At 38.4% G+C, this 26,518-nt stretch overlaps 1 protein-coding gene and 1 non-coding gene across 12 annotated transcripts in view; both read left to right on the forward strand.

Moving 5' to 3' along the window:
* The window catches only part of LOC6546256 (cyclin-dependent kinase 14), a 96,705-nt gene that overhangs the window by 67,236 nt on the left and 2,951 nt on the right, over positions 1–26,518 (forward strand). For 7 of the 11 annotated variants that reach the window (XM_026978059.1, XM_026978060.1, XM_026978063.1 and 4 more), the window contains 6 exons: positions 14,291–14,329; positions 19,601–19,818; positions 20,923–21,014; positions 24,378–24,552; positions 24,615–24,876; positions 26,259–26,471. In XM_026978059.1, the coding sequence (XP_026833860.1) occupies positions 14,291–14,329; positions 19,601–19,818; positions 20,923–21,014; positions 24,378–24,552; positions 24,615–24,876; positions 26,259–26,471 (999 nt within the window). The remainder of the gene's footprint in view (positions 1–14,290; positions 14,330–19,600; positions 19,819–20,922; positions 21,015–24,377; positions 24,553–24,614; positions 24,877–26,258; positions 26,472–26,518) is intronic. The other 4 variants (XM_026978061.1, XM_026978062.1, XM_026978068.1 and 1 more) reach the window with 1 other exon arrangement.
* On the forward strand, positions 20,151–20,215 carry LOC113563985. Its single transcript, XR_003407751.1, has one exon. It is a non-coding gene; the product is annotated as a U7 small nuclear RNA (small nuclear RNA).

The raw sequence follows: 26,518 nt of genomic DNA on the forward strand, positions 1-26,518 counted from the left end.
TTCGTCCTCTGAGCTTTGTTTATTTTTATTGTGTTTCTTGACTCGCAGGATGCTGTGCGTTGGTTTGTTTGTTTTTAATGCCGCTTCCTTGAGAAAGGATACCTCTTCCTATTCTTTCAGCCACCCTTTTTTTAGCTCCTCAGAAAACTGTCTGTGATTTAAATTTATTGGCAAAATACTTAAAGTAAATCCTTTTGTTTCACTTTGTTTCGTGTACGTGTCTTGTGAGCTTGGTGTTACCCGTTTTTTTTTTATTTTTTTAACAACCCTTTGACAATTTTCGGCGTGCTTTTTATACCTTCCACGTCTATTAAGAGTCTTTCTTGTGGTTCATTTTAAAATTCTAACTGGCAGCCACAACCGGAATCCCAGCACAGAATTTACCCGACGCCTTGCGGCTTAGGCAGCATCTTTCTTGTGGCTTCCACCCAGCCGCCCACCACCCACTACCCACCACCCACCACCCACCACCCACTCACCCCTTTGAGGTCATAACCTCCAGCCCCTGTCAGAATCATTGCAGTTTATTAACGAAGCAAAAACATGTCGCCTTCGCTGACTTGTTTTTTCCGCCGCATTTGAAAACCGTTCTCTCTGTTTTAATGATTTACTTAATTTTTTGCTTGTTTGCAAAACTCTCTGTTTTCCTTTGGCTTCTCCTTTTCGTTTGATGTCATTTTGGGTGATGGTTTTGGTCTTTTTTTGGTTGAGCTAATGAAGCGACTTATGCAGTGACATGGAAAATTTGCGGTCCACATTTTTCTCTACGTTTGATTTTTCTCTGTCCCTTTTTTTCGCGAGTGTTTTTCCGACCACTACACAGCATTTGCATGACGTCTGTAGGGAAAGAGTGCGAGAATTGGGGCTAAGAGAAAGGAGTGTGAGCTTATCAAAAGGCCAAAGGCTTTTTTTCAGCTTTGATAAATGAAAAGTTGGCTAATTGGCTTGTTTAAAAAGAGTGCTGCCACACTGGATAACTGTGGCAAATGCACAAGTATAACAACTCTTTGAGGCGCAAACTGAATTCATTAGCGCGTTGGGGGTGCCAACATGATTTACGTTGAAATTTTAGATGAACATAAAGTTCAGACCATAATCTAGATCGAAAACCAATTGAGGTAATTACAAAAAAATTAAATTAAAAAAAATATTCTAAATTTGAATGCAGATTTTTAGAGAATTGCGCCAGAAACATTTAGAGGTATGCCACTTCAAAATCCGAATAAGATAAGTTGAGTTATGGAGTTTAGAACTTCAGCCATAGGACATTTCTTATATTCCTTCAATTTCTACATAAGAAAAATTACAAAAAAATGTTAAAAAAATAAATTTCTAAATTTGAATGCAGTTCTTTAGGGAATTGCGCCAGAAACATTTAGAGGTATGCCACTTCAAAATCCGATTAAGATAAGTTGAGTTATGGAGTTTAGAACTTCAGCCATAGGACATTTCTTATATTCCTTGAATTTCTACATAAGAAAAATTACAAAAAAATGTTAAAAAAATAAATTTCTAAATTTGAATGCAGTTCTTTAGGGAATTGCGCCAGAAACATTTAGAGGTATGCCACTTCAAAATCCGATTAAGATAAGTTGAGTTATGGAGTTTAGAACTTCAGCCATAGGACATTTCTTATATTCCTTGAATTTCTACATAAGAAAAATTACAAAAAAATGTTAAAAAAATAAATTTCTAAATTTGAATGCAGTTCTTTAGGGAATTGCGCCAGAAACATTTAGAGGTATGCCACTTCAAAATCCGATTAAGATAAGTTGAGTTATGGAGTTTAGAACTTCAGCCATAGGACATTTCTTATATTCCTTGAATTTCTACATAAGAAAAATTACAAAAAAATGTTAAAAAAATAAATTTCTAAATTTGAATGCAGTTCTTTAGGGAATTGCGCCAGAAACATTTAGAGGTATGCCACTTCAAAATCCGATTAAGATAAGTTGAGTTATGGAGTTTAGAACTTCAGCCATAGGACATTTCTTATATTCCTTGAATTTCTACATAAGAAAAATGACAAAAAAATGTTAAAAAAATAAATTTCTAAATTTGAATGCAGTTCTTTAGGGAATTGCGCCAGAAACATTTAGAGGTATGCCACTTCAAAATCCGATTAAGATAAGTTGAGTTATGGAGTTTAGAACTTCAGCCATAGGACATTTCTTATATTCCTTGAATTTCTACATAAGAAAAATTACAAAAAAATGTTAAAAAAATAAATTTCTAAATTTGAATGCAGTTCTTTAGGGAATTGCGCCAGAAACATTTAGAGGTATGCCACTTCAAAATCCGATTAAGATAAGTTGAGTTATGGAGTTTAGAACTTCAGCCATAGGACATTTCTTATATTCCTTGAATTTCTACATAAGAAAAATGACAAAAAAATGTTAAAAAAATAAATTTCTAAATTTGAATGCAGTTCTTTAGAGAATTGCGCCAGAAACATTTAGAGGTATGCCACTTCAAAATCCGAATAAGATAAGTTGAGTTATGGAGTTTAGAACTTCAGCCATAGGACATTTCTTATATTCCTTCAATTTCTACATAAGAAAAATTACAAAAAAATGTTAAAAAAATAAATTTCTAAATTTGAATGCAGTTCTTTAGGGAATTGCGCCAGAAACATTTAGAGGTATGCCACTTCAAAATCCGAATAAGATAAGTTGAGTTATGGAGTTTAGAACTTCAGCCATAGGACATTTCTTATATTCCTTGAATTTCTACATAAGAAAAATTACAAAAAAATGTTAAAAAAATAAATTTCTAAATTTGAATGCAGTTCTTTAGGGAATTGCGCCAGAAACATTTAGAGGTATGCCACTTCAAAATCCGATTAAGATAAGTTGAGTTATGGAGTTTAGAACTTCAGCCATAGGACATTTCTTATATTCCTTGAATTTCTACATAAGAAAAATTACAAAAAAATGTTAAAAAAATAAATTTCTAAATTTGAATGCAGTTCTTTAGAGAATTGCGCCAGAAACATTTAGAGGTATGCCACTTCAAAATCCGAATAAGATAAGTTGAGTTATGGAGTTTAGAACTTCAGCCATAGGACATTTCTTATATTCCTTCAATTTCTACATAAGAAAAATTACAAAAAAATGTTAAAAAAATAAATTTCTAAATTTGAATGCAGTTTTTAGGGAATTGCGCCAGAAACATTTAGAGGTATGCCACTTCAAAATCCGATTAAGATAAGTTGAGTTATGGAGTTTAGAACTTCAGCCATAGGACATTTCTTATATTCCTTGAATTTCTACATAAGAAAAATTACAAAAAAATGTTAAAAAAATAAATTTCTAAATTTGAATGCAGTTCTTTAGGGAATTGCGCCAGAAACATTTAGAGGTATGCCACTTCAAAATCCGATTAAGATAAGTTGAGTTATGGAGTTTAGAACTTCAGCCATAGGACATTTCTTATATTCCTTGAATTTCTACATAAGAAAAATTACAAAAAAATGTTAAAAAAATAAATTTCTAAATTTGAATGCAGTTCTTTAGAGAATTGCGCCAGAAACATTTAGAGGTATGCCACTTCAAAATCCGAATAAGATAAGTTGAGTTATGGAGTTTAGAACTTCAGCCATAGGACATTTCTTATATTCCTTCAATTTCTACATAAGAAAAATGACAAAAAAATGTTAAAAAAATAAATTTCTAAATTTGAATGCAGTTCTTTAGAGAATTGCGCCAGAAACATTTAGAGGTATGCCACTTCAAAATCCGAATAAGATAAGTTGAGTTATGGAGTTTAGAACTTCAGCCATAGGACATTTCTTATATTCCTTCAATTTCTACATAAGAAAAATTACAAAAAAATGTTAAAAAAATAAATTTCTAAATTTGAATGCAGTTCTTTAGGGAATTGCGCCAGAAACATTTAGAGGTATGCCACTTCAAAATCCGATTAAGATAAGTTGAGTTATGGAGTTTAGAACTTCAGCCATAGGACATTTCTTATATTCCTTGAATTTCTACATAAGAAAAATTAAAAAAAAATGTTAAAAAAATAAATTTCTAAATTTGAATGCAGTTCTTTAGGGAATTGCGCCAGAAACATTTAGAGGTATGCCACTTCAAAATCCGATTAAGATAAGTTGAGTTATGGAGTTTAGAACTTCAGCCATAGGACATTTCTTATATTCCTTGAATTTCTACATAAGAAAAATTACAAAAAAATGTTAAAAAAATAAATTTCTAAATTTGAATGCAGTTCTTTAGGGAATTGCGCCAGAAACATTTAGAGGTATGCCACTTCAAAATCCGATTAAGATAAGTTGAGTTATGGAGTTTAGAACTTCAGCCATAGGACATTTCTTATATTCCTTGAATTTCTACATAAGAAAAATTACAAAAAAATGTTAAAAAAATAAATTTCTAAATTTGAATGCAGTTCTTTAGGGAATTGCGCCAGAAACATTTAGAGGTATGCCACTTCAAAATCCGATTAAGATAAGTTGAGTTATGGAGTTTAGAACTTCAGCCATAGGACATTTCTTATATTCCTTGAATTTCTACATAAGAAAAATTACAAAAAAATGTTAAAAAAATAAATTTCTAAATTTGAATGCAGTTCTTTAGGGAATTGCGCCAGAAACATTTAGAGGTATGCCACTTCAAAATCCGATTAAGATAAGTTGAGTTATGGAGTTTAGAACTTCAGCCATAGGACATTTCTTATATTCCTTGAATTTCTACATAAGAAAAATTACAAAAAAATGTTAAAAAAATAAATTTCTAAATTTGAATGCAGTTCTTTAGAGAATTGCGCCAGAAACATTTAGAGGTATGCCACTTCAAAATCCGAATAAGATAAGTTGAGTTATGGAGTTTAGAACTTCAGCCATAGGACATTTCTTATATTCCTTCAATTTCTACATAAGAAAAATTACAAAAAAATGTTAAAAAAATAAATTTCTAAATTTGAATGCAGTTTTTAGGGAATTGCGCCAGAAACATTTAGAGGTATGCCACTTCAAAATCCGATTAAGATAAGTTGAGTTATGGAGTTTAGAACTTCAGCCATAGGACATTTCTTATATTCCTTGAATTTCTACATAAGAAAAATTACAAAAAAATGTTAAAAAAATAAATTTCTAAATTTGAATGCAGTTCTTTAGGGAATTGCGCCAGAAACATTTAGAGGTATGCCACTTCAAAATCCGATTAAGATAAGTTGAGTTATGGAGTTTAGAACTTCAGCCATAGGACATTTCTTATATTCCTTGAATTTCTACATAAGAAAAATTACAAAAAAATGTTAAAAAAATAAATTTCTAAATTTGAATGCAGTTCTTTAGGGAATTGCGCCAGAAACATTTAGAGGTATGCCACTTCAAAATCCGATTAAGATAAGTTGAGTTATGGAGTTTAGAACTTCAGCCATAGGACATTTCTTATATTCCTTGAATTTCTACATAAGAAAAATTACAAAAAAATGTTAAAAAAATAAATTTCTAAATTTGAATGCAGTTCTTTAGAGAATTGCGCCAGAAACATTTAGAGGTATGCCACTTCAAAATCCGAATAAGATAAGTTGAGTTATGGAGTTTAGAACTTCAGCCATAGGACATTTCTTATATTCCTTCAATTTCTACATAAGAAAAATTACAAAAAAATGTTAAAAAAATAAATTTCTAAATTTGAATGCAGTTCTTTAGGGAATTGCGCCAGAAACATTTAGAGGTATGCCACTTCAAAATCCGATTAAGATAAGTTGAGTTATGGAGTTTAGAACTTCAGCCATAGGACATTTCTTATATTCCTTGAATTTCTACATAAGAAAAATTACAAAAAAATGTTAAAAAAATAAATTTCTAAATTTGAATGCAGTTCTTTAGGGAATTGCGCCAGAAACATTTAGAGGTATGCCACTTCAAAATCCGATTAAGATAAGTTGAGTTATGGAGTTTAGAACTTCAGCCATAGGACATTTCTTATATTCCTTGAATTTCTACATAAGAAAAATTACAAAAAAATGTTAAAAAAATAAATTTCTAAATTTGAATGCAGTTCTTTAGGGAATTGCGCCAGAAACATTTAGAGGTATGCCACTTCAAAATCCGATTAAGATAAGTTGAGTTATGGAGTTTAGAACTTCAGCCATAGGACATTTCTTATATTCCTTGAATTTCTACATAAGAAAAATTACAAAAAAATGTTAAAAAAATAAATTTCTAAATTTGAATGCAGTTCTTTAGGGAATTGCGCCAGAAACATTTAGAGGTATGCCACTTCAAAATCCGATTAAGATAAGTTGAGTTATGGAGTTTAGAACTTCAGCCATAGGACATTTCTTATATTCCTTGAATTTCTACATAAGAAAAATTACAAAAAAATGTTAAAAAAATAAATTTCTAAATTTGAATGCAGTTCTTTAGAGAATTGCGCCAGAAACATTTAGAGGTATGCCACTTCAAAATCCGAATAAGATAAGTTGAGTTATGGAGTTTAGAACTTCAGCCATAGGACATTTCTTATATTCCTTCAATTTCTACATAAGAAAAATTACAAAAAAATGTTAAAAAAATAAATTTCTAAATTTGAATGCAGTTCTTTAGGGAATTGCGCCAGAAACATTTAGAGGTATGCCACTTCAAAATCCGATTAAGATAAGTTGAGTTATGGAGTTTAGAACTTCAGCCATAGGACATTTCTTATATTCCTTGAATTTCTACATAAGAAAAATTACAAAAAAATGTTAAAAAAATAAATTTCTAAATTTGAATGCAGTTCTTTAGGGAATTGCGCCAGAAACATTTAGAGGTATGCCACTTCAAAATCCGATTAAGATAAGTTGAGTTATGGAGTTTAGAACTTCAGCCATAGGACATTTCTTATATTCCTTGAATTTCTACATAAGAAAAATTACAAAAAAATGTTAAAAAAATAAATTTCTAAATTTGAATGCAGTTCTTTAGGGAATTGCGCCAGAAACATTTAGAGGTATGCCACTTCAAAATCTGATTAAGATAAGTTGAGTTATGGAGTTTAGAACTTCAGCCATAGGACATTTCTTATATTCCTTGAATTTCTACATAAGAAAAATTACAAAAAAATGTTAAAAAAATAAATTTCTAAATTTGAATGCAGTTCTTTAGGGAATTGCGCCAGAAACATTTAGAGGTATGCCACTTCAAAATCCGATTAAGATAAGTTGAGTTATGGAGTTTAGAACTTCAGCCATAGGACATTTCTTATATTCCTTGAATTTCTACATAAGAAAAATTACAAAAAAATGTTAAAAAAATAAATTTCTAAATTTGAATGCAGTTCTTTAGAGAATTGCGCCAGAAACATTTAGAGGTATGCCACTTCAAAATCCGAATAAGATAAGTTGAGTTATGGAGTTTAGAACTTCAGCCATAGGACATTTCTTATATTCCTTCAATTTCTACATAAGAAAAATTACAAAAAAATGTTAAAAAAATAAATTTCTAAATTTGAATGCAGTTCTTTAGGGAATTGCGCCAGAAACATTTAGAGGTATGCCACTTCAAAATCCGATTAAGATAAGTTGAGTTATGGAGTTTAGAACTTCAGCCATAGGACATTTCTTATATTCCTTGAATTTCTACATAAGAAAAATTACAAAAAAATGTTAAAAAAATAAATTTCTAAATTTGAATGCAGTTCTTTAGGGAATTGCGCCAGAAACATTTAGAGGTATGCCACTTCAAAATCCGATTAAGATAAGTTGAGTTATGGAGTTTAGAACTTCAGCCATAGGACATTTCTTATATTCCTTGAATTTCTACATAAGAAAAATTACAAAAAAATGTTAAAAAAATAAATTTCTAAATTTGAATGCAGTTCTTTAGGGAATTGCGCCAGAAACATTTAGAGGTATGCCACTTCAAAATCCGATTAAGATAAGTTGAGTTATGGATAATATGTATTTGATTATTCTGAAAACCCTCTTCAGACAGAAGCTGCCAGTCTGTTTAAAGTCTTTAAAATATATGTACCATAAACTCGAATATGATGTCTATAAATTTTAGCCTATTTCTTTTTCGCACACCCCCTTAGCTAATGCAATCAATTTTCTTTGAAAACTTTGTCTGGCCAACTAAGCAAAGTGAAAGCTTTATAATAATCCAAAGTCAAGCCACGCCCCACCAACTTTTGGCTTACTACTGGCAATTTTCGCCATTGTCCAACTCCCCATATAACCCCGCTTCCCGTTTGTATGACGAAAAAGAAAATTGTCCAGAAAATATCTTTTGACAACTCACCGCTTTATGCATACTAAGCTCATTATGGCCAACTTGAAGCACAGCGAACATCCTTTTTTTATACATTTTTTCTCGTTTTTATTATTCGTTAACCGAAGGGCGGTTTCTGAAAATGTGCTGGAAAACTTTTTAATAGTGGCCAGCCATCGCCCCCGTGGGTTTGATGAGTATTTCTATTTTATTGCATCTTGTTGTGGCTAACAATGCCCCACGGGCGGTGCCACGCCCCCTGGTCCAAGAAAGTGGCACAATATTAAAATTCTCGCTTGTCATTATAAATTCCTTGGCCAACACCAAAGGATGCCATAAAAATAATAATGGGCGAACAAACAACAAAAAATGGACAAGAGAGCCTTAAAAGGTCTTACTTCTAGTTGTTAAAGCGATGAGGGTGCACTGAAAATAAATGTACCAAAAAAGATGGTTACGAATATGATTTCTAAACAATTATGTTGTGTTGGAATCTGGGCTCAAAAACTAGATAATTTTAACAAGTATTTTCTAATTATATACCGCAATAATGTTACATTTTTTTTTGTGTATCCTTCAAATGGGATCATGAGAATTATTACAGCTTGAGGGCATTTCAGTTGCAATCAGCGCGCATTTTGACGGACAGCTGAAGTATCCATAACGTCATCGAAGGACCTCGGGTCATGAGCCCCCAAAAGCCGAACCCCAAAAACGGAATTAGGATTCATAATATGATAAAGTGGTGGGGTGGATGGATGCTTTGGGGGATGGGGTTTTGCTCTTGGGCTCTGGCCAAATTGTAACTAAAGGTTGTCCTGTCCTTGTGGGTGTGCCAACTGATATCCTTGAAGCACATTCACCAGCCTTACACACACACATACACAGCTCATAGGTGTGCGTAAATTATAAGCAACTTGCAAATGTGGCTGTCCACATCGATACACAAACACACTCGCAGGCTCACATTCCCATGCATTTAGGTATTGGTCCACAGAGAAAAGCCGGCCGACACTCCACCTCTGTATCTCTGCAGTGAGCAAAAAATATGACAGAAAATAATATCGAAATGAATAATTAATAATAATAATCAACCAACTTTGATAGATCCTTCAGTCAAACTCATTACGGTTTTTTCATTAGAGTTCGCTACTACTAAGTAAAATATTGCTAGAATTTGTGATTATTGAAAGTGTTGTTCTGCTGAAATGACTGACTAGATTTTCCAGTACATCCTCCTGGTCGCCGGACCCATTCCCCGCCTCCTGACCCCCGCTCGTCATATGCCTGTCCTGGCCTTCGGAGCAGATAACGTTCGTTATGTGTGTTGAATGTGACAGCCTTGGGGCATCGCCATGCCCGCATAGTCATATGGCCACGGCTATAGCCTTCGTCGGCTTATCCCCACTGGCTTACCTATGGCCTACGCATTTCATTTGGTCAGGCGGCGTTTCCGTTTCCTTCCTGCCACACAGACTACTTCAAATTTTGATTGTCATTTACGTGACTGCGCGCATGTGTGTGTGTGTGTGCGTGTGCGAGTGTGTGCGTTTTGTATCCTGTGTGAGAGGCTTTTCGAATGAAATTGCTGCAAATTATTCCCATTACGTTTTTGGAGGGCTGCATTTCAAGTTGATTGTCGTTTACATTTCGCAGAGCAAAGGCCAAAGGAACGGGGCATGTTGGTTTGCAGAGGAGCTTGGAGGTGGAGCCATTCGCTGGATGATTGAGTTCTGGAATAGGAATAGGCAATAGGCAATAGACGGCTGTTGGACCATTTGCAATGGGGTAATCAAGCCGAGTTTCTTGATTCCAGCAATAACGTATCAATCAGTCGTCAATTACTTTATCATTAAATGTGTGGTTACATTTGCATATGCGAGTGTATTGCCTTAGTTGATATATGTGTTGTTTCATTTATAACCTGCTATCTGTTGATATTGATTTCTGTGGTTTAATGGCTTGTGCATTTAGTCTAAGAAATAATTAGAAAAATATATGTGCTACTTTACATTCGAAAGTGGTGCTAGTTAATTGGTACATTCCCATTGTATTGAACGGATTAAAGGGTATTTCCTAGCTCTCCTGTTCCTGTGGGTCCCGTAGATCAATCAGCAGTACTTCAATCACCAGAGTGATTCCCAATAGAAGCCAAGGCCTATTTGCTGACCAACATCTCTTTTGAATTTTCCCGCTTTGTAGGCTAAAATCGACTACGTGTGTCCTTTGTGGGGAACTCAATACCATATCCGTCAATAGCTCGCTGTGGGATTGGCCAGCGATTCTACTCTATTTTCGCTATTTTCTGAGCGATTCGCAGTGGGTAAACAATGCGGCGTTTTCATATGTGACGAGAATCCGATGGAAGCATTGTGCACTTGCGTATCATTTTTTTTTTTCACGTCTTTTTTCCGTCTGCCCGGAATGACAAACAACGGATGATATATTGCAGTGGCCACGCCTACCGCCTTTTGTTTCCAGTTGCCGCAAATCAGTGGCCAATAACTGGGATGAAAACTGCTGGTAAAGATGGTTTTTCACTACATGCTGGAGTATATGCCTCTAGGGCTTGTTTATTGAGCAAACCTTTTGAAGTTAATTAAAACGAGAGGCAGCCAGCGTTTTCAATTACTCAAGCAGCTCCATTTTTTCAGGGTCTTTAATTTTTTTACGAGCAGTTGTAAAAATATTATTGATAAATCTTTATCTCTCCGTCGAAGTGAAAGGAAAAATCCATTTTATTGCTTATTAATATGTGCTGGAACGAAGGAGTGGATGAGCCAGTCTGCAACTGCAAAATAAATTGGATTCCTGTTGCTACCGCACTTTATACCTTGTAACTTTTCACCTCTTCCTTTAACCTGGAAATCTGGGTCTGTGGCAGGGGAATCGCATTAGGAATCAATTCATTTCACTTATATTGTGCAATTTCCGATACGTCCAAGGAGTCTAGCTAAGACTGGCCAGTAAATAGACGACAAATTGAGGTTGTAAATCTTCTCTGATGGAGCATTTGTGACAAATCAATTTGATAGCGGTTTGGTCAAGGAGAAGTTGGCTGGAATTAATCTGGCTGAAAACGAAAAAAGTAGATTGGCTGGGGATGTTTAATTTAAAAATTCCTAGTTGAAAGTTTTTCTTGGCTCCTCCTTTGGCGGCCGGAAATACCTCAAAATATTTTTAGGGCATTCTCACTTCCTGTTCCCGTTTCTTTTTGGACCGCCTCGCACCCAGCAACAATGTTGCATAATATCCAGCGTTTAGTGTGAAAATTTCCCACTTCCACTGCCATTTTTCCTCGTTGTGGCACTTCTTTTGAAATTGCGCACATAAACTAATTCCGCATGCATGAAATGACTTTCATAGAGAAATGGCAAAATTGCAGTGTGTGCGCAGTGGCCTAGCCCAGAATATCCTGGCCTCTCCTGTCTCCTGTTAATGCACCGCGAAATAAAATAACATATATAGTTTAATATGCATATAAGTATACCATTTTCATTAAAATAATGCACAATTCACGAATGATCTACACAAATTCACTTGATGCATGCATGAAAATATCCTGATCAAAATATTTATTACAAATATATATCCCTAAAACGGTAGAATAGATTTTGGTTTTCTGCACCAAAGATCTTTTTTGTTCCATTTTGTCAACCTTTTACATAACTTTTCTCGCAGTGCAGCTGTCCAGAGTTGCCACCAAACCGCAGGACGACGCGTCGACATCCGTTAGGGTTAAGTTGCAAGTCGGTGCTGCCGTCGCTGCCGCTTGTGCAGCTTTTACCGCTTTCGCCGCCCCGCTAATTGTGTCACAATGATGAGCATAATTTGCAGCGCTTTTCCATTGCAAAGAAGGACAAAGGATAGGGCAGGAAATTAAGCATACGCCATGTGTGCCATGCCGCTAATTTTCCGTTAGTAATTTCATTTCATGCCAACGCCACTCAACCCGTTTAAAAGGAAAACCACTCGCTTTTAATTACCATCAACGTCAGTTTTGTGTGGCATTTTAGGTGCCTTCAGATTTTTCCGAGCGCATTTCCCTAGCCAATTTAAATGTCTGCGTAGAAGAAAGGGTTGCGTTTTCTCAGACAAATATGCTGTCATATGTTTTGCTTCACCACCCGCACCCCCACCAAAAAAACACATGACATGATGAATGATGAGCCGCCAATTGTTTTTTGTTTTTGTTTGCGAATTACAAACAAATGTCTAAGAAAAGAAGGAAAATAAGTTGAAGCCTCCTCCCAGGGAAACAAAAGTAAACATTTTGACATGACAGGCGGCATATAAAGCGATATATCAGAGATGGCATCGTGACGCGATTTAAAAAAAAAATCAAAGATATTACGTATTCTAGGGCTAAAAAACATTGAAATTTTATGGTTATCAATGATAAAAATTCCTTGAAAACCTAAAACCTAAAGTGAAACAAAGAAAGTTTCATCACTAGTCAAAATTGCTTATGGACGCTTAGCGATTTCCGCTTTCTTTGTTCATGGAGATGGAAATTTCTCTCATCCCCGTAGAGGAAACGGAGTAAAGTAATTTGTATGTAATTTGTTAACTAACACACACAGTTTCGTGTGTGTTTGTCTGACTGTCTCGCCAGGATGTGGCGTGCGGAAAAGTGCGGAAAAGGGGAAAAGTTCGAACGAGGAAGGATTTGTTCGCCTTAATTACAAAACATCAAAGTGGTCGATGTCTGTTGCTGAAGTCTTGAGCCTTTTGTGAGGGATTTACCCATCGATGTGGCAGAATGGTTTCAAGTGTTGAATCTGCCACATTCCCAAATGTGTACACCACTCCAGCACTAATAGAGTAACTACACTTTGGAGTGGGTAATTAATTCAAGAATTGCAAAAAAGGGACTTTCAGTGTCAGCAATTAATAATTCGCCACGTTTTGAAAATTGTTTGTACGTGTTCGTTGGCCACTCTTTTGGTTTGTCTTTCCTACGCTTAATTGGAAAACGCTTCTCCAGCCGAAATCGATTGTGTTTTGATCGGGTTTGAGTAATTAAACACACCATCGAGTGACAAGTCTGCACCCAAAGCAGTTTTCGGTAAATCCTTAAACAACCAGAAATGAAATACGCTTGGTAATCCACACACACACAAATCAATTTGGCGAGGCTTCTTCACCATTTCTCTGCACTTTTCTTTGGCCATAAATAAGAGTGTAATTGGAAGTGATGAACACTAGGGACACCAGCTTAAATCCCAGACACGCGCTCACGCCCAAAAACTAGAACAGGTCCCAGAAGAAAACCGAAATCTCTAATCAAATGTCAATTCCTTATTCAATAAAAATCGAAAACATACGAGAAAAGTTCGCTGCTAAAGGAAGAGTGCGAAAAGTGGAATAAATACGTATAAGCGAGCCTTGTGTACTGAGAAAAATATTTGTTACAAAGCTGAATAAAAAAAGCACACATAAAAAACAACATTGTATAATATGCATATTCTTCAATACTTTTAAATGATATAAGTTCATGTTCGGTTTAGCTTTAAGCACAATATACAGTTTTCTTAAATAGTTCGAATATTTTCAGTGTAGTCGCCAGGAATAGAGTAAATCTTTTAACGACTTTTATGTGCTCCTTGCGCACTTTCCTTGTTTTGTTGGCTTTTATTGTCCTCTTTTCCTGACCATGTCCAATGCGCTTGTGTATAAGCCATTAAATGTGCTTTCCTTCGCCGGCTTGGCTTTTCCTGTTTTCGACCAATTATTACGCGCGATTTATGCTTTTATTTGTCAACAAAGTTCGGAGGGCAAAAACCCTCGTAAACATCGCAACCCCACACACTTAATTGATTGTAAATCATAAAATGCGAACCATATTTTGATAAACTCCGTGACCAAGTGGATTTTTTCTTGGTTAATATGCAGAGCTTAACTGGGTTAAGCCATAAATCATTTTCAATGCACTTTTAACCGCTTTTTGCCCTTGTACTTTAATACTTGTTTACCTAGTTATAGTTGCCAACTTTTTTACTGCTTGCTCCAATGAAACACTTTTAATTTACAATTTTCCCCCCCATTTCTTTCTATTTTGTTTATTTTTAGCACAAGAGTCTGCGAAAAATGATAATAACAAACCACAAGGTAAAATGCTTTTTATTACTCTCCCCTAAATCTGTTACTTTGAATATTCTTATTTGCGCACAGCATGTCCTGAATCCTTTTAACCAGTTTTCCCTCTCCTCGCACCGGAAATATTCCAGACTTTTAATAGTTTTCTTCGGACAGCAATTTAAATTGCCATATTTTATGCGCCAAAGCTCTCAGAATGTCATTAAAATAGATGTCAAGCAGTCAGCTTGTTGTGCTCGCAGGATCCGTATCCTTTTGTCAATAAAAGTGAGTAGGGGAAGGACGTATGCAGGCGACAGCCATAAGTAATGACAAAACGCAGCGGGCCACCATTGTCATATTGAGACATTTGCACAAGCCCATTGGCTTAGCGCAGGATTCAAGGATCCGGGGATTCAAGGATGCAGTCTGCTTCTGAGTCCGAAAAAGGTTGTCATCGCCGTAATTGAATTTTGGCCGCCTATAAATCTTGCATACTAAACAAATATGAAGTTTCCGAAAGACCAACAAGAATTTCTGCTTCAGGAGCTCTTCAACAACTTCTTTCTTTAATTGATTTTGTGATTTAATTAAACGTTCTTGAACATAATCAAAGCTTTGCTACTTAAAAATATATAATTCAAACCTCTTAGTAAAATTTAAGATTCCCAACACGTTTTAAGCCCATAAGCTTATGATTAGAAATCCAAAAGAGCAAGTTCATTTAGCTATGCACTCTGCATATTCTTAGCTAACTAGATCCTCCAACAAATTGGCCTGCAATGTGCAATGCACATGGGCAGTTTTCAGCCCAGCTTCAATTTAATTTCACTTTAATCAGGCACTGACTGAATTTCTGATTGAAGCTTCGGAAATGGAAAGCAAACATTTGAGGATGCAGCATTGCATATCCTACCAACCCCGAAGACTCCAAAAAACTTCCCCATTTTAAGTCAATTTTTGTCTCTCTGCCGCCTTTTGGTCTCCGCTGTCTGTATTGTAATTGAATTCTACAACAACACAATAAATTTAGGCACTAAACGGAAAAGCATCGGCAACAGGGGGTTAAGCAGGGGGGTGCTTCCAAACGATGCCAAAACGGGCAGACAGTCGGTGGAAAGGGGATGTGAAGAGGATGAGTTCGATGGTGGACTGCAGTAAAAAGAGAAAATTTAATTTCTTGCTTGAATAATAAATCACAAACATAAACAGCGAGTGTTTGGGTTGGGTGGAAAAGTAGAGGGGCTGAGATGTCGCCAGATAAGACCCATGGATACATCCTTTTTGGGTGAAAAATGCAGGGAGGCACCATTTTCGACTCCTTTATTTTGGGGCTATTTCCAATTCGTTGTAGATGGCCAACCAGTGTTGCCATCGCTCTTATCAAAATGCCATTTCCTGGCCAAGGCAACTCTGAATGAACGGCGAGGCGGAAGTGTCGAATTTCGAGTGTAGCTTTATTAAATTTTTACACAAATGCTCGACACGCGCATATGAATCACGATATATATGTACAGTAGTCACACATGCATAAAAAAGAATATTATTTGAAGGAATGGGGTGCGGCCCTTCCCTTATCCGTATGCAAATGAAAAGTAAAAACTTTTATGTGCACATTTTTATGCTTTTTTATGGCACACTACTGCGGGGCGTGGCTGCCGGCTGACCCACTCAGCATTATGCAACAAGCCGCTGTGATTTCGCTCTTTTTATGACATTTCTGCTGCCTCCAGACAGGCGCGAGAGGCATAAATATTGTTGCAAAGCCAAAAACAAATAGTAAACAGAAATTACAATAATATGCAATAATGCAAAAGGACAACAGCGGATGGGGCCGCAGACAGATAGCACACACATTCGGTACAAATAGGGGACACTCGAAACATTTCTATGACTTCATTTTGGCCCCAAATAAAAGGGGAACAGAGTTTAGGTTAAGTTGGTAATTGCAGTTCGAAAACTCGTTTAAAAACTATTGCAACATTTGTGGTTTTAAGCCGTTTAAGTTACATAGATGCACTTATTGAAAATGAACGTGGTATAATGTTAGGTTTTCAAGAAGCTAGTTTCTAAGAAGCATACATTTCCCACAGTGTACCAAAATAAAGTGCGAGCAGGGAAAAGCTCTCAGCTCCCCTGGCACACTCACTTGGTATTTGTCCCATGTGTGCGTGGCTTTAAGTCAGCGGGAGGACGTGACATCCTTGCATAGCATTTGCATAACTACATCAACAAGGGACCCTGGTCGAAGGACGAGCCGAAATGGGGGGCAGGAGGATGCCAGACATCAGCGAGAGCCTCCGCGGACATCTGCCTCCACCATGTCCCCCGAAGTTCCTCTGGAATCCCCGGTGCTATTTTTATCTTTTTTGTGCAAGTGCTCTTGCTTGATGCGCTTGCATAATTTTCATTGTTTTCATTTTACAAGCGAATTTCCCTCAACTTATCTTCTCTTATTTTAGTTCCTTCACTTTTTTTTTGGCGACAGCTTCCAGTACTGATTTCTGTTTGCATTTCAAGATTTTCGCGTCACAGATTTTTTACATTTATATCCTTTTTTTGTGACAAGATATGTATGAGCAAGGGAAATGCAATAAAACTTTATACGAAGGCGTTGAAACATAATATAGGGGGGAGCAGCCAGCGAGGGCGATAAAAAAAGAGTTGAGTAGAGAGAATGGAATACTAAATAACTTTATGGGGTGTGGCAAAAGGTAACTAAGGGAACAGCAAGAAGATAAAACCAAAATGGGTCAGGTGGAGATAAGGAAACCAGCAGGGCTCCACACAAAAATTCACGTCCTGAAAGGGGACGTTCCCAAAAAAAAAATTACTTCCTTCATGACATTATTATGCCTTAGAGTTACCCAAGGAAAGTGCTAATATGCATAATGATAGTTTTTATGCCCCGAAAATAGCCATGCCAAGACACAATAATAAAACCTTTAAAGCACTTTAGCTCATATTCTGCCCTAATTCGGCTAACAGTCCAAATCGATATCTATAGCCCAGCATAATGGAAATAATAATAATCGTTTTGATGACCCGAAAATATCCATGCCAAGAAATAGAAACTTTCACATTGCCACTCTAGCATCCAATTATCGTTGCCAAAAAGCTATATTTGCTGGCTGACATTTGCTGGCTGCTCTTGGCACTCGCACACATCAGCAATTCAATTTAAAGACTTTATATGAAGGCAAGCGAATAGCACGCCCTTTCCCCTTTGAGTTGGCCCTCATTTTCCAATTTTACAGGCACTTTTCCAATGCTCAGTCAATTTTGCAAATCAAATGCTTGCCATCGTTTGTTGTTCCTCCTTCGCTGATTTGCCAGGACGAAAGAAAAGAGACGACGCCAAATGCCATTCCACTCGAGCGACTAGACAGGATGTGGAGAATAAGGAGCTATTTGAGGACTAAAAAGGAGAACATTTTGAAATATATATTCTGTTTTATAGAAGTTTTTCTTTTATTTGGCTCATTTATGGCGCATATTGCGCATTTAATCGCTGTCAGCATACAGAGTATACGGAGCTAAGGATGTGTATCCTTCCATGCTACACTGAGCGGAAATTCTAGTGTCTTATATAGCAGAATAATAGTAAACTTCATTACCCTTTTTGTGGAATTGTGGAACATAGATTTTCTTTCAGTGCTGTGTCTATGGATCATCTTTCAACAGCAGCCCGTCAGTTTTTCCTTCCTCCTCGCGTGGAAAATTCACCCCATCCACCTTTTTGCTCTCAGTGGGCCGCTGAAAGTTTTCTTTTCTACAATCAGCTGCTGTTGAATTTTTAATTTTTATGTTAGTAATTTTTCAAGCATTATGCTGGAATAAGGAAACTCTGGCCGGAAGAACATCTTGCGAGCGTATATTAAATTTTTTATGATTTGGCGGGAGGCGCGCGCCAAAGGCGGCAAAAGAAATAAGCGAACAAGTAATGCTGAATGGGAAACATGTTGCGAATTCACAAGTGGAAAATATTTCAAGATATTTGGTTTTTATTTTAGTGCTAGGGCTATGTGTGTCTGTGGGTCTTTGGCAAAAGTTTCAATATCTACGAGCAATCTCTTTAAGCAAAGCAATTTGCCGCGCTGCTGCAACTTTGTTATATAAATATTTCAGATGAAAGCAGATGATGCCGTTGCACCTGAGCTGGAAAACTTCCGCCCATTTGCCCGCACCTCCCCCGCTGCCCAGCCGGAAAAGTCAGTCATGGTTACGTGGCGAACTGCACCTGGTGGAAGGGGGCGAAAAGCAAACATAATTTAAAATGTAATTAGTGCTCAAATAGAAAACCAAACAAACAGCGAGCGCAGCTGGGCGGGCGTGAACTCGGAGGTGGAATCCCAAAACCCAGGGCACCCGCAAAGTCAATGAATGAAGAAATATATCATCATCAGCAGGTTACTAGGTGACCCAGTCCCAGATTTTGCACCTCCTGGACAGGCAACGCAGCACACCTGTGCGTTCTCCTCGCCTCTCGCAAAACTTTGTCCTAGACCAACTTTCGCCAGCTGCTGCGTTGGCTTTTGAAACATTTTATTATAACGAGGCTGGGGTAAACATGGCACAATTTCCACAGACCGATTTCCCATTCATTCAATCCGGCCATTTCAAGGTTGGCCAAACTCGATTTATTTTGGCCAACAAATGCCGGCAGCTCTCTTGCTCTTATTCTTCATTATATTGATGATGTGCATAATGAGTTGGCCGACGGAATTTTTCCCTTTTCGTTCGCGCACCTTCTTTTGTGCTCATTAAGGAAATGAGAAATGCGAGGTTCATCTGGCAAATATTTTCCTACGCTGACAAAAAATGCATTGGAATGGCAGCTGAGTAAAATTCTTAAATTCGTCCAAAGCCTCACAAAAAAATCCAATTAAGTATACATTTTTATTACATGCAAAAATACACCTTTTATTATTCAGGTTTTTAAAATTTAAGGCAAAACACACTTAACTGTCTTCTTTCAGTTAAGAGCTGGTCCCTTAATGCTGCACTTCAAGACAGGCAGCTTCTGGCGTAAAACTCGGTGAACTCTGTTTTAGATAGCCTTTTCTACCGAGTGTACATAAATAGTCCTTTGAGCTGGCTGCCATCCACTTCCGTCTCACTTGTAGGTTGTTGTCGGGGCCACTAATTTTGTTTTTGAGTGGGTCTGCTGCTCATTAAGCGGCTTTTCCTTTGCATTTTGGCCATTCCTTTCCATGGGTCTTTACCTGCTGCCATTTTGCTTACTTTATCCCGGCCGTTTACTCAAGCATTCCGTTTCCGCTTTGTTTTGCCCACTATTTACAGACTGGCGCAGCACGGACAGCACCGACCACCACGATCGCGTCCAGAGACAGCTTTCCGTGTCCTCCGACAGCAAGTTGCTCGACGAGGACATCCGCGAGGAGATGAAGTACCACTCCCACGTGGTGATGCGTCCCAAGAAGCCGCCCAGACCCAAGTCCGAGGTCTTTCTGAACAAACAGGAAACGCATCCGCGCCGGAAACGATTCAGTGCATTTGGTGTAAGTATTGTTCACGTTTATTATTTTGATTCCACCGTTTTATAGTTGCGTTAGAAAGCAGTAATCAAAAGGACATTTAAACAAGGACAAAATGTCCTTATATTAAAAAATATTACAATAAATATTATTGTATTAAAAAATACATATATAATCAGCCCAACACATTGCTGTATTCCAATCAGTTAACTATACTTTCGAAATGCACTTTCAATCATTTTTAATAGCATACTCATATGGGCATTGGTTTTTTCGATTCACTGGCCTTGTAATTCCCAACTGCTTCTGGCTGCTTTTGCATGGAGTTCACGATGCAGAGCCCGGTTTGGCATTGAAAATTTTTATTCTCTTTGAAATTTGTCTTGGTGGGACCCTTTGTCTAGGCATTGAGAGTTCCCGGTTATTAATAAATATTAAAATTAATTAAACATATAGTTTGGTTAATTTATTAAAAAAGTTTATGTAATTGAGAAATTGTTATCTCTTTACATTTTCATATTTGCATGGATTATTAAAGTAAACTTAGAGTAAAAGTTAGAGAACTTTTTTTGCTCTTGTACTCTTACCATAGTGGCGCCATCTGTAAATTCTACGGTTAAACAAGGAACTACTCTGTGTTTATAAATTGCACTGCATACTTTTAGGCACAAAAATAATTAAAGTGGCCCCATGTAAAAGCCATCAAACACTTGAACAAATGTTTACTCTGAAAGGCGAAAAGCCAACATCATATTAAGACATTAATTAAAAATTCAAAAATATTCCCCGAACGTTTGCAGTGAGAAATTAAATTTAACATATTAAAATAAAGGAAAGTTTACACAACTTTTTACGCCAAGAGGCAACTTCATATTAAGTATTTAATTAAACAGAAATTTCCCCTGTATGCCTACTGAAAACAGCGGCTTTAGCGTAATTGAAAAACAAACTGGAAACAAACATGTGGCTTTCCGAAGTGGGTATTCATGCCCGCCGATTACATCACGCGCTAATGTAATGCGAACTGAACCGCACACCAAACTAACTTTGCTTAATTAATTAACAAACACGATACATTTTTCAACTCCATTTGTTTGCGTCTCACTTATCGTCCTTTTTTTCCCACAGGGCGACTCCCCATTCGGAAAGCAGGAGGCCTACGTTAAACTCGAGCCGCTGGGCGAAGGGTCCTATGCGACGGTCTACAAAGGATTTAGCAAGTGAGTAGCGCACCCAAAATGAAGCACGGGTCCTGGGTCGCCCAAAAATGGGTTGCCATGTCAGTGGGTTAAGTAAAAAATTATTGCCAGCATATAGCTCAGCTTGAAGTTTTGTGATGGACACCCCGATCAAAATGGATTTCGCTTTTTGAGCTGCAAAAAAATGTGTGTCGTCATTTTGCCTTGATTTATTCGCTAGTTTCCCTCGTGCATCCGACGTTTTCCCTTAGTTATTTTTTGGAGTTCTGCTCCATCCCAAACCGTATTCCTTTGTCCCCGTTGGCAGACTCATTACAGCCAGAGCCATGCAAATGTGGCCATCAATCACGGCCAAAAGGAAAGGGTGGTCGTGGTGGTTTGCCATGGGGCAATGTGGGTCACTCGGCGGGAGAAGGAGATTGAGTTGCAGCAGGAGCAGCGGGAATGTCCTGTTTCCACAGCTCCTTTTCCTCCTGTGTCCGCCATTGTTTAGTTGGGTAGCTCTGCACTGAGACAAATCACAAGCGGGAAAGCAGAATTCCCGAAACTGAATATTAAGATTCTTTATTGTTCGTCTTCCTTATTTGTAATCATTCAAATGTGGCAAAAACATTGATTAATCACTTTGAAAATAGGGCTAAGCATTTGTTCCAGTGCACAACACGCACTTTTGTGGAAACTAGCCCCACAATTGAGTTGACTTCCTTAGGTTTTCCACAGCCCATTTTCATTCACCGCCAGAAAAACATGGCAGTACAAAATGCTGCCTCATTTGCGCCTCGTCTGGCACTGATTTCAGCTGTTTAAGGAGCAGGAGTTTGGAATCGGAGTTGGGGCCTTGGGCTCTTTCGCCCATAATTTGACAAATGGCACTGGCAAGACGGGAAGGGGAGAGAGCCAGGTTCGTCACCTTTTTGACAGCACTCCCCTGTCCAGCTTTCCCGATGATAGATGCCACCCAATCCCCGTTTTTTTGCCTGTCACAGCCACTTGCCCCCTGGTTTCCCACCCCATTTTCCACTTCCTCCTGCCCTCACACGCACTTTATCTTTTGTCTCCCTTTTGTTTTTGATTTATTTGACAATCATTTGCTCTGGTGTTGCCTCGAACTTCTCCTTGTAGAATGGGCATTACGTGAAGAACGAGCTGAAAGTTGTTTGACAGCCTCTTCGGCTGAGTTTTCCCTCTTTTCCGCCCTATTGTTATCCTACAGCTCCTAGTTTTCCCGGCTTTCCCTTTCCCCTACTCATTTGCTATGCACGACGGCACTTACATGCGAAATGAGTTCCAATTAGCCTTTGTTTATACGAAATGCAATTAATTCGCTCTAATTTATCTGCCAAATGGAAATGTGACCTCTCAGTTTTTGGCTTTTACTCTTCTTGGGCCTGGCTTTGTTTAGAGTCCTTTTTGCGACTCCTTGCGCTCTGTTTTTTTCTCTTGCCTTTCAAATGGAAATTTAGGTCACTTTCCTTCTCTAAGATTTATGCTTCCTCTCGAACTGTTTTTTGCCCCCTTCGGCCAAATGAATCCCCGCAGCTCTAGATCCTTCTGTTTGTCAATTGTAAAAGATTTCATGAATGATTTCACTTCTATTTGACTTTCGTTTTTCCTTGCCTTGTCCTGGATTCCTTTGTGTTTCCCAATGTACGTTGGCATTTTTCGACTACTATTTTTTACCTATGCAAACACTGAAAAGGGCAAGAAATCAAGCTAAGAGTCCTCGAGCAGAAAGTCAAGTTGCTGATTAGCATTTAGTAGGTCAGCTGTCACGAAAAGACGCCATCTGGCGGGGGGAAACTTCGATTGCGAAAAGTTTTCCTCAACTTTGATGGCACACGCAATTTCGGTTTATGCTTAACTAAATCGTATTATTTTAACATTAACAAGACAAAGTTTGATCTCAGCCCACAAATCCTCTTCAAAACCTCCCACCATTTCGCACTTGACAAATCATCAAGAGATTTTAAAGCTCTGTGCACAGATAAAAAATCATGTTTCTGAAAAACTTATTTATGTATACATTGTGATAATGGTTAAAGATAATAAGATAAAATATTGAACAATTAATGTTTCAATCTAAAATGGGCTTTTTTATTGTTTGGAGCTAATCTGATTCCACAGCTTCTAGAATCCACTCCCTTTTTTTCCATGTACACTTTTCATGAGAAAACTCGCTTTGCCTGGCAGCTGTTTTTCGTTTACATGGAAATTGCTCAGGATGCGGTAAGGACATAAGCTTTTTATAGCATTTTTCTCCGGCTCCTGGATGCTAAAGGTTTATTAACCAAGTGTATTTTATACATTGAATACATTTTGGTATGACATAAAAGGTTTAATTCGCCGCAAACCGGCGATATTGTTCGGGCATAGGGAAAATTCTGCGAATTTTTATGTGTGCGATAAAAAGTTTAGGGCATTTTGCGCATATTTACTTTGCTCTATGAAGTTACGATGCTGCTCGACAAATTGATGCGCTTGAGTTCAGTCATCAGGAGCCCTCATCATCATCATTAACCCTCGCTTGCCCAATTAGCTAGTGGCGTGATAAATTCCAGCCCCTAAAGACTTGCACTTTGACATGTTCAAGTGACGTCTTCATGCCGGTGAAGTTGAGCCATGAAAAAACTTTCGTAAATTCACTCTAGCTTCTGCTCTTAAAGTCAACTACCTTATGGTAAAATTTTCCAGCTTTGCTGCGTTCTTGGTTTTATTTCGGGTGGTTTTTGCCTTGCCAATTAGAATTTTGCCTTGGCAATGCGAGAAACCGCATAAATTGCCAGCGTCTGTGCGGCAGTGTCAAATAATTTAACCTAATTTGACACTTCAAATGTCCTGCGCTGTGTCCTGTCCCCTATATTCTTCTTCAGTGCTGGCACTTCTTCCAAAAGATGCACCTTTTTTAGTTGGAAGGAATTTATAGCATTAGCAGCATTTAGCAATTTAAAATAAATATGCTGGCTATGTAGTGCAATTATCTCATTTTGTAGGTGGGCTTCTTACCACTTGTTTTCCCTTGAAGTCTGAACCATATTTGCCCCAAAAGAAGCTGAACTGCCATCACTGCTCCAAGCTGTGTGCTCGCTCTTCCATGTCCTGTGGCCTGTCCCTTATCCTAATTTAAGTGTTTGCCGTACATTTCCCTGCGTGTTGGGTCGTTATGTCTGTTTAATATACAAAGGCCCCCGTTGGACCCACCCAACATGTCCTGACTTCTGGCAAGGATGGTATTGTGGCAGGGCTCCTACCACAAATTGCGAGCCTAATTCTTTGCCGCTTCGCCGGCAGCTGTGCAATTGTTGTTCTTGTCGGACATTCCCGCTCGAGTATTTATTTTATTAATTCCCCATCCCCCATCCCCACGCCCATTTCTGTGGCCCACAGATTAACCTACCAGCGGGTGGCGCTGAAGGAGATTCGCCTGCAGGAGGAGGAGGGAGCACCCTTCACCGCGATCCGCGAGGCCTCGCTGCTGAAAGAACTGAAACACAGCAACATCGTCACGCTGCACGACATTGTCCACACGCGCGAGACGCTGACCTTTGTCTTTGAATACGTGGTGAGTACTTGAAGTGCTAATAATTTTACTACTTGAACTGATATCGAATGCACGCCTTTTAGAATACGGATCTGTCGCAGTACATGGAGAAGCATCCGGGCGGCCTGGACCATCGCAACGTTCGCCTGTTCCTCTTCCAGCTGCTCCGTGGACTCTCCTACTGCCACAAGCGGCGCGTCCTCCATCGGGATGTCAAGCCGCAGAACCTGCTCATTAGCGACTGCGGCGAACTGAAGTTGGCCGACTTCGGACTGGCCAGGGCCAAGAGCGTGCCCAGCCACACCTACTCCCACGAGGTGGTCACGTTATGGTACCGTCCTCCAGGTGAGCTTCTCCAATTTGTGCCATGGGTCGGTGGAGAGAGCCTTAGAAATGTTGGGGCATTTTAATTTAAATATCTGGCCATATTGCTCAGCCCAGGGAATTTTGTTTGCTTTTAATTTGGTTACCTAAAATGTTGAATATTTGCCGAAATGTAGTCCTGGCTGGAATGAATAGCAAATTCTTTCCTTCACACATCGATTTCACATTGCAACCGTAGGCCAAGGAATTCAGTATTTTCCTACCTCTTAATCCCTTTAAACTTAAACAGCTAAAAGCCTTTCCATGTAAGCTGCTCATAGCCAAAGCAAAAAAAAAAAAACTAGTAATCACTTTTCCCAGCGCAAACAATTTGCAGTTTGGAGCTTAGCCCAAGCCCCAAAGTCGAACCAAATTGAAAATCGCATTAAAATATTTCGTTTGTTTTGTGCACTCGAAGCCAATTAATTGACGGTCCATGCAGGCTGAAAATTGTTGGCTTAGCAGAGTAGCTCGGCTGGGATTAAATTAATTCCTCACCAAGATCCCTCCCTTGACAATGGGTAAACAATTCATTTTGCATGGCAAAGATTTTTCCATCAATTTGCGAGCCAGCTAAATGGAAAACTAAAGCGTAGGAGTAGAGACAGAGGAATAAAGTTAATTTTTTCTAATATGCAATTCCCTTGGCATAAACACTTTGTGTCTGCTGGAATACCTGTGCTGCAGTCCGCACCCAGAACTACTGACCCCTGACCCCTGACCCCTGACCCATGGGCAGCATCAGCGTCAGCTGGGGAATAGTTCGGAAGCATGTTAAACAAATTTAATCTGCACTTCTTGGCAGACAGCGCCGGCAGGCAAAAAGCGGAAGTATGCAAAAAACAAAGGGGATAGCAGTGGATGGATGCAGATACGGATGCGGATGTGGTTGCCATGGGCACCTGTCGCCACCTGCGCGGAAAATTGTGGGAGGCGAACTGAGGCACATGTAGGTAACTCTTCAAAAAACGCGTGGCAGTAGGTGCAATCCGAAAAAGATTGAGATACATATATTAATATAAAATAAGGCTGTAGCTTGGCTTATTGTTGAGCACATGCTGTTTAACTGGGTTTGTTTATGGTTTAAACTTCGCGCTCTTCCTATTTAAACACAAACAGCATCCAACCCAGAAATTCGTGTGTGCCCATGGGAGGACTAAACTTTGTTAGCTGCTGGCCAAAAAGCAGCAGCAAAGATAAACACAAAGGTGCACAGGAAGTGGAGAACTATCTCATCCTGTAGTTCCCGGTCTCTCTGTGCTCTCTCTCGCCCTCTTATTTATTTAAAATGGCAATTTGTTTTGCAACAAAAGAGGGGAACACAGAAGTACATTTACTTACCGTGGAGTTCGTGACCATTTCAGACGTCCTGCTGGGCAGCACGGAGTACTCGACCTCGCTGGACATGTGGGGCGTTGGCTGCATCTTCGTGGAGATGGTGACCGGGATGCCGACGTTTCCGGGCATACGTGATACCTACGATCAGCTGGACAAGATATTCAAATTGCTGGGCACGCCCACCGAGGACACGTGGCCGGGAGTCACCCACTTTCCCGGCTACAAGCCACACAAGCTGGGTAAGTAATTGGCCTCGGGGCCAGAGACCGACCTGTTTGAACTCTGG

The sequence above is a fragment of the Drosophila erecta genome, unplaced genomic scaffold (genome assembly GCF_003286155.1).
Source record: "Drosophila erecta strain 14021-0224.00,06,07 unplaced genomic scaffold, DereRS2 tig00000021-arrow-pilon, whole genome shotgun sequence".
In the NCBI taxonomy this organism is placed as follows: Eukaryota; Metazoa; Arthropoda; class Insecta; order Diptera; family Drosophilidae; genus Drosophila; species Drosophila erecta.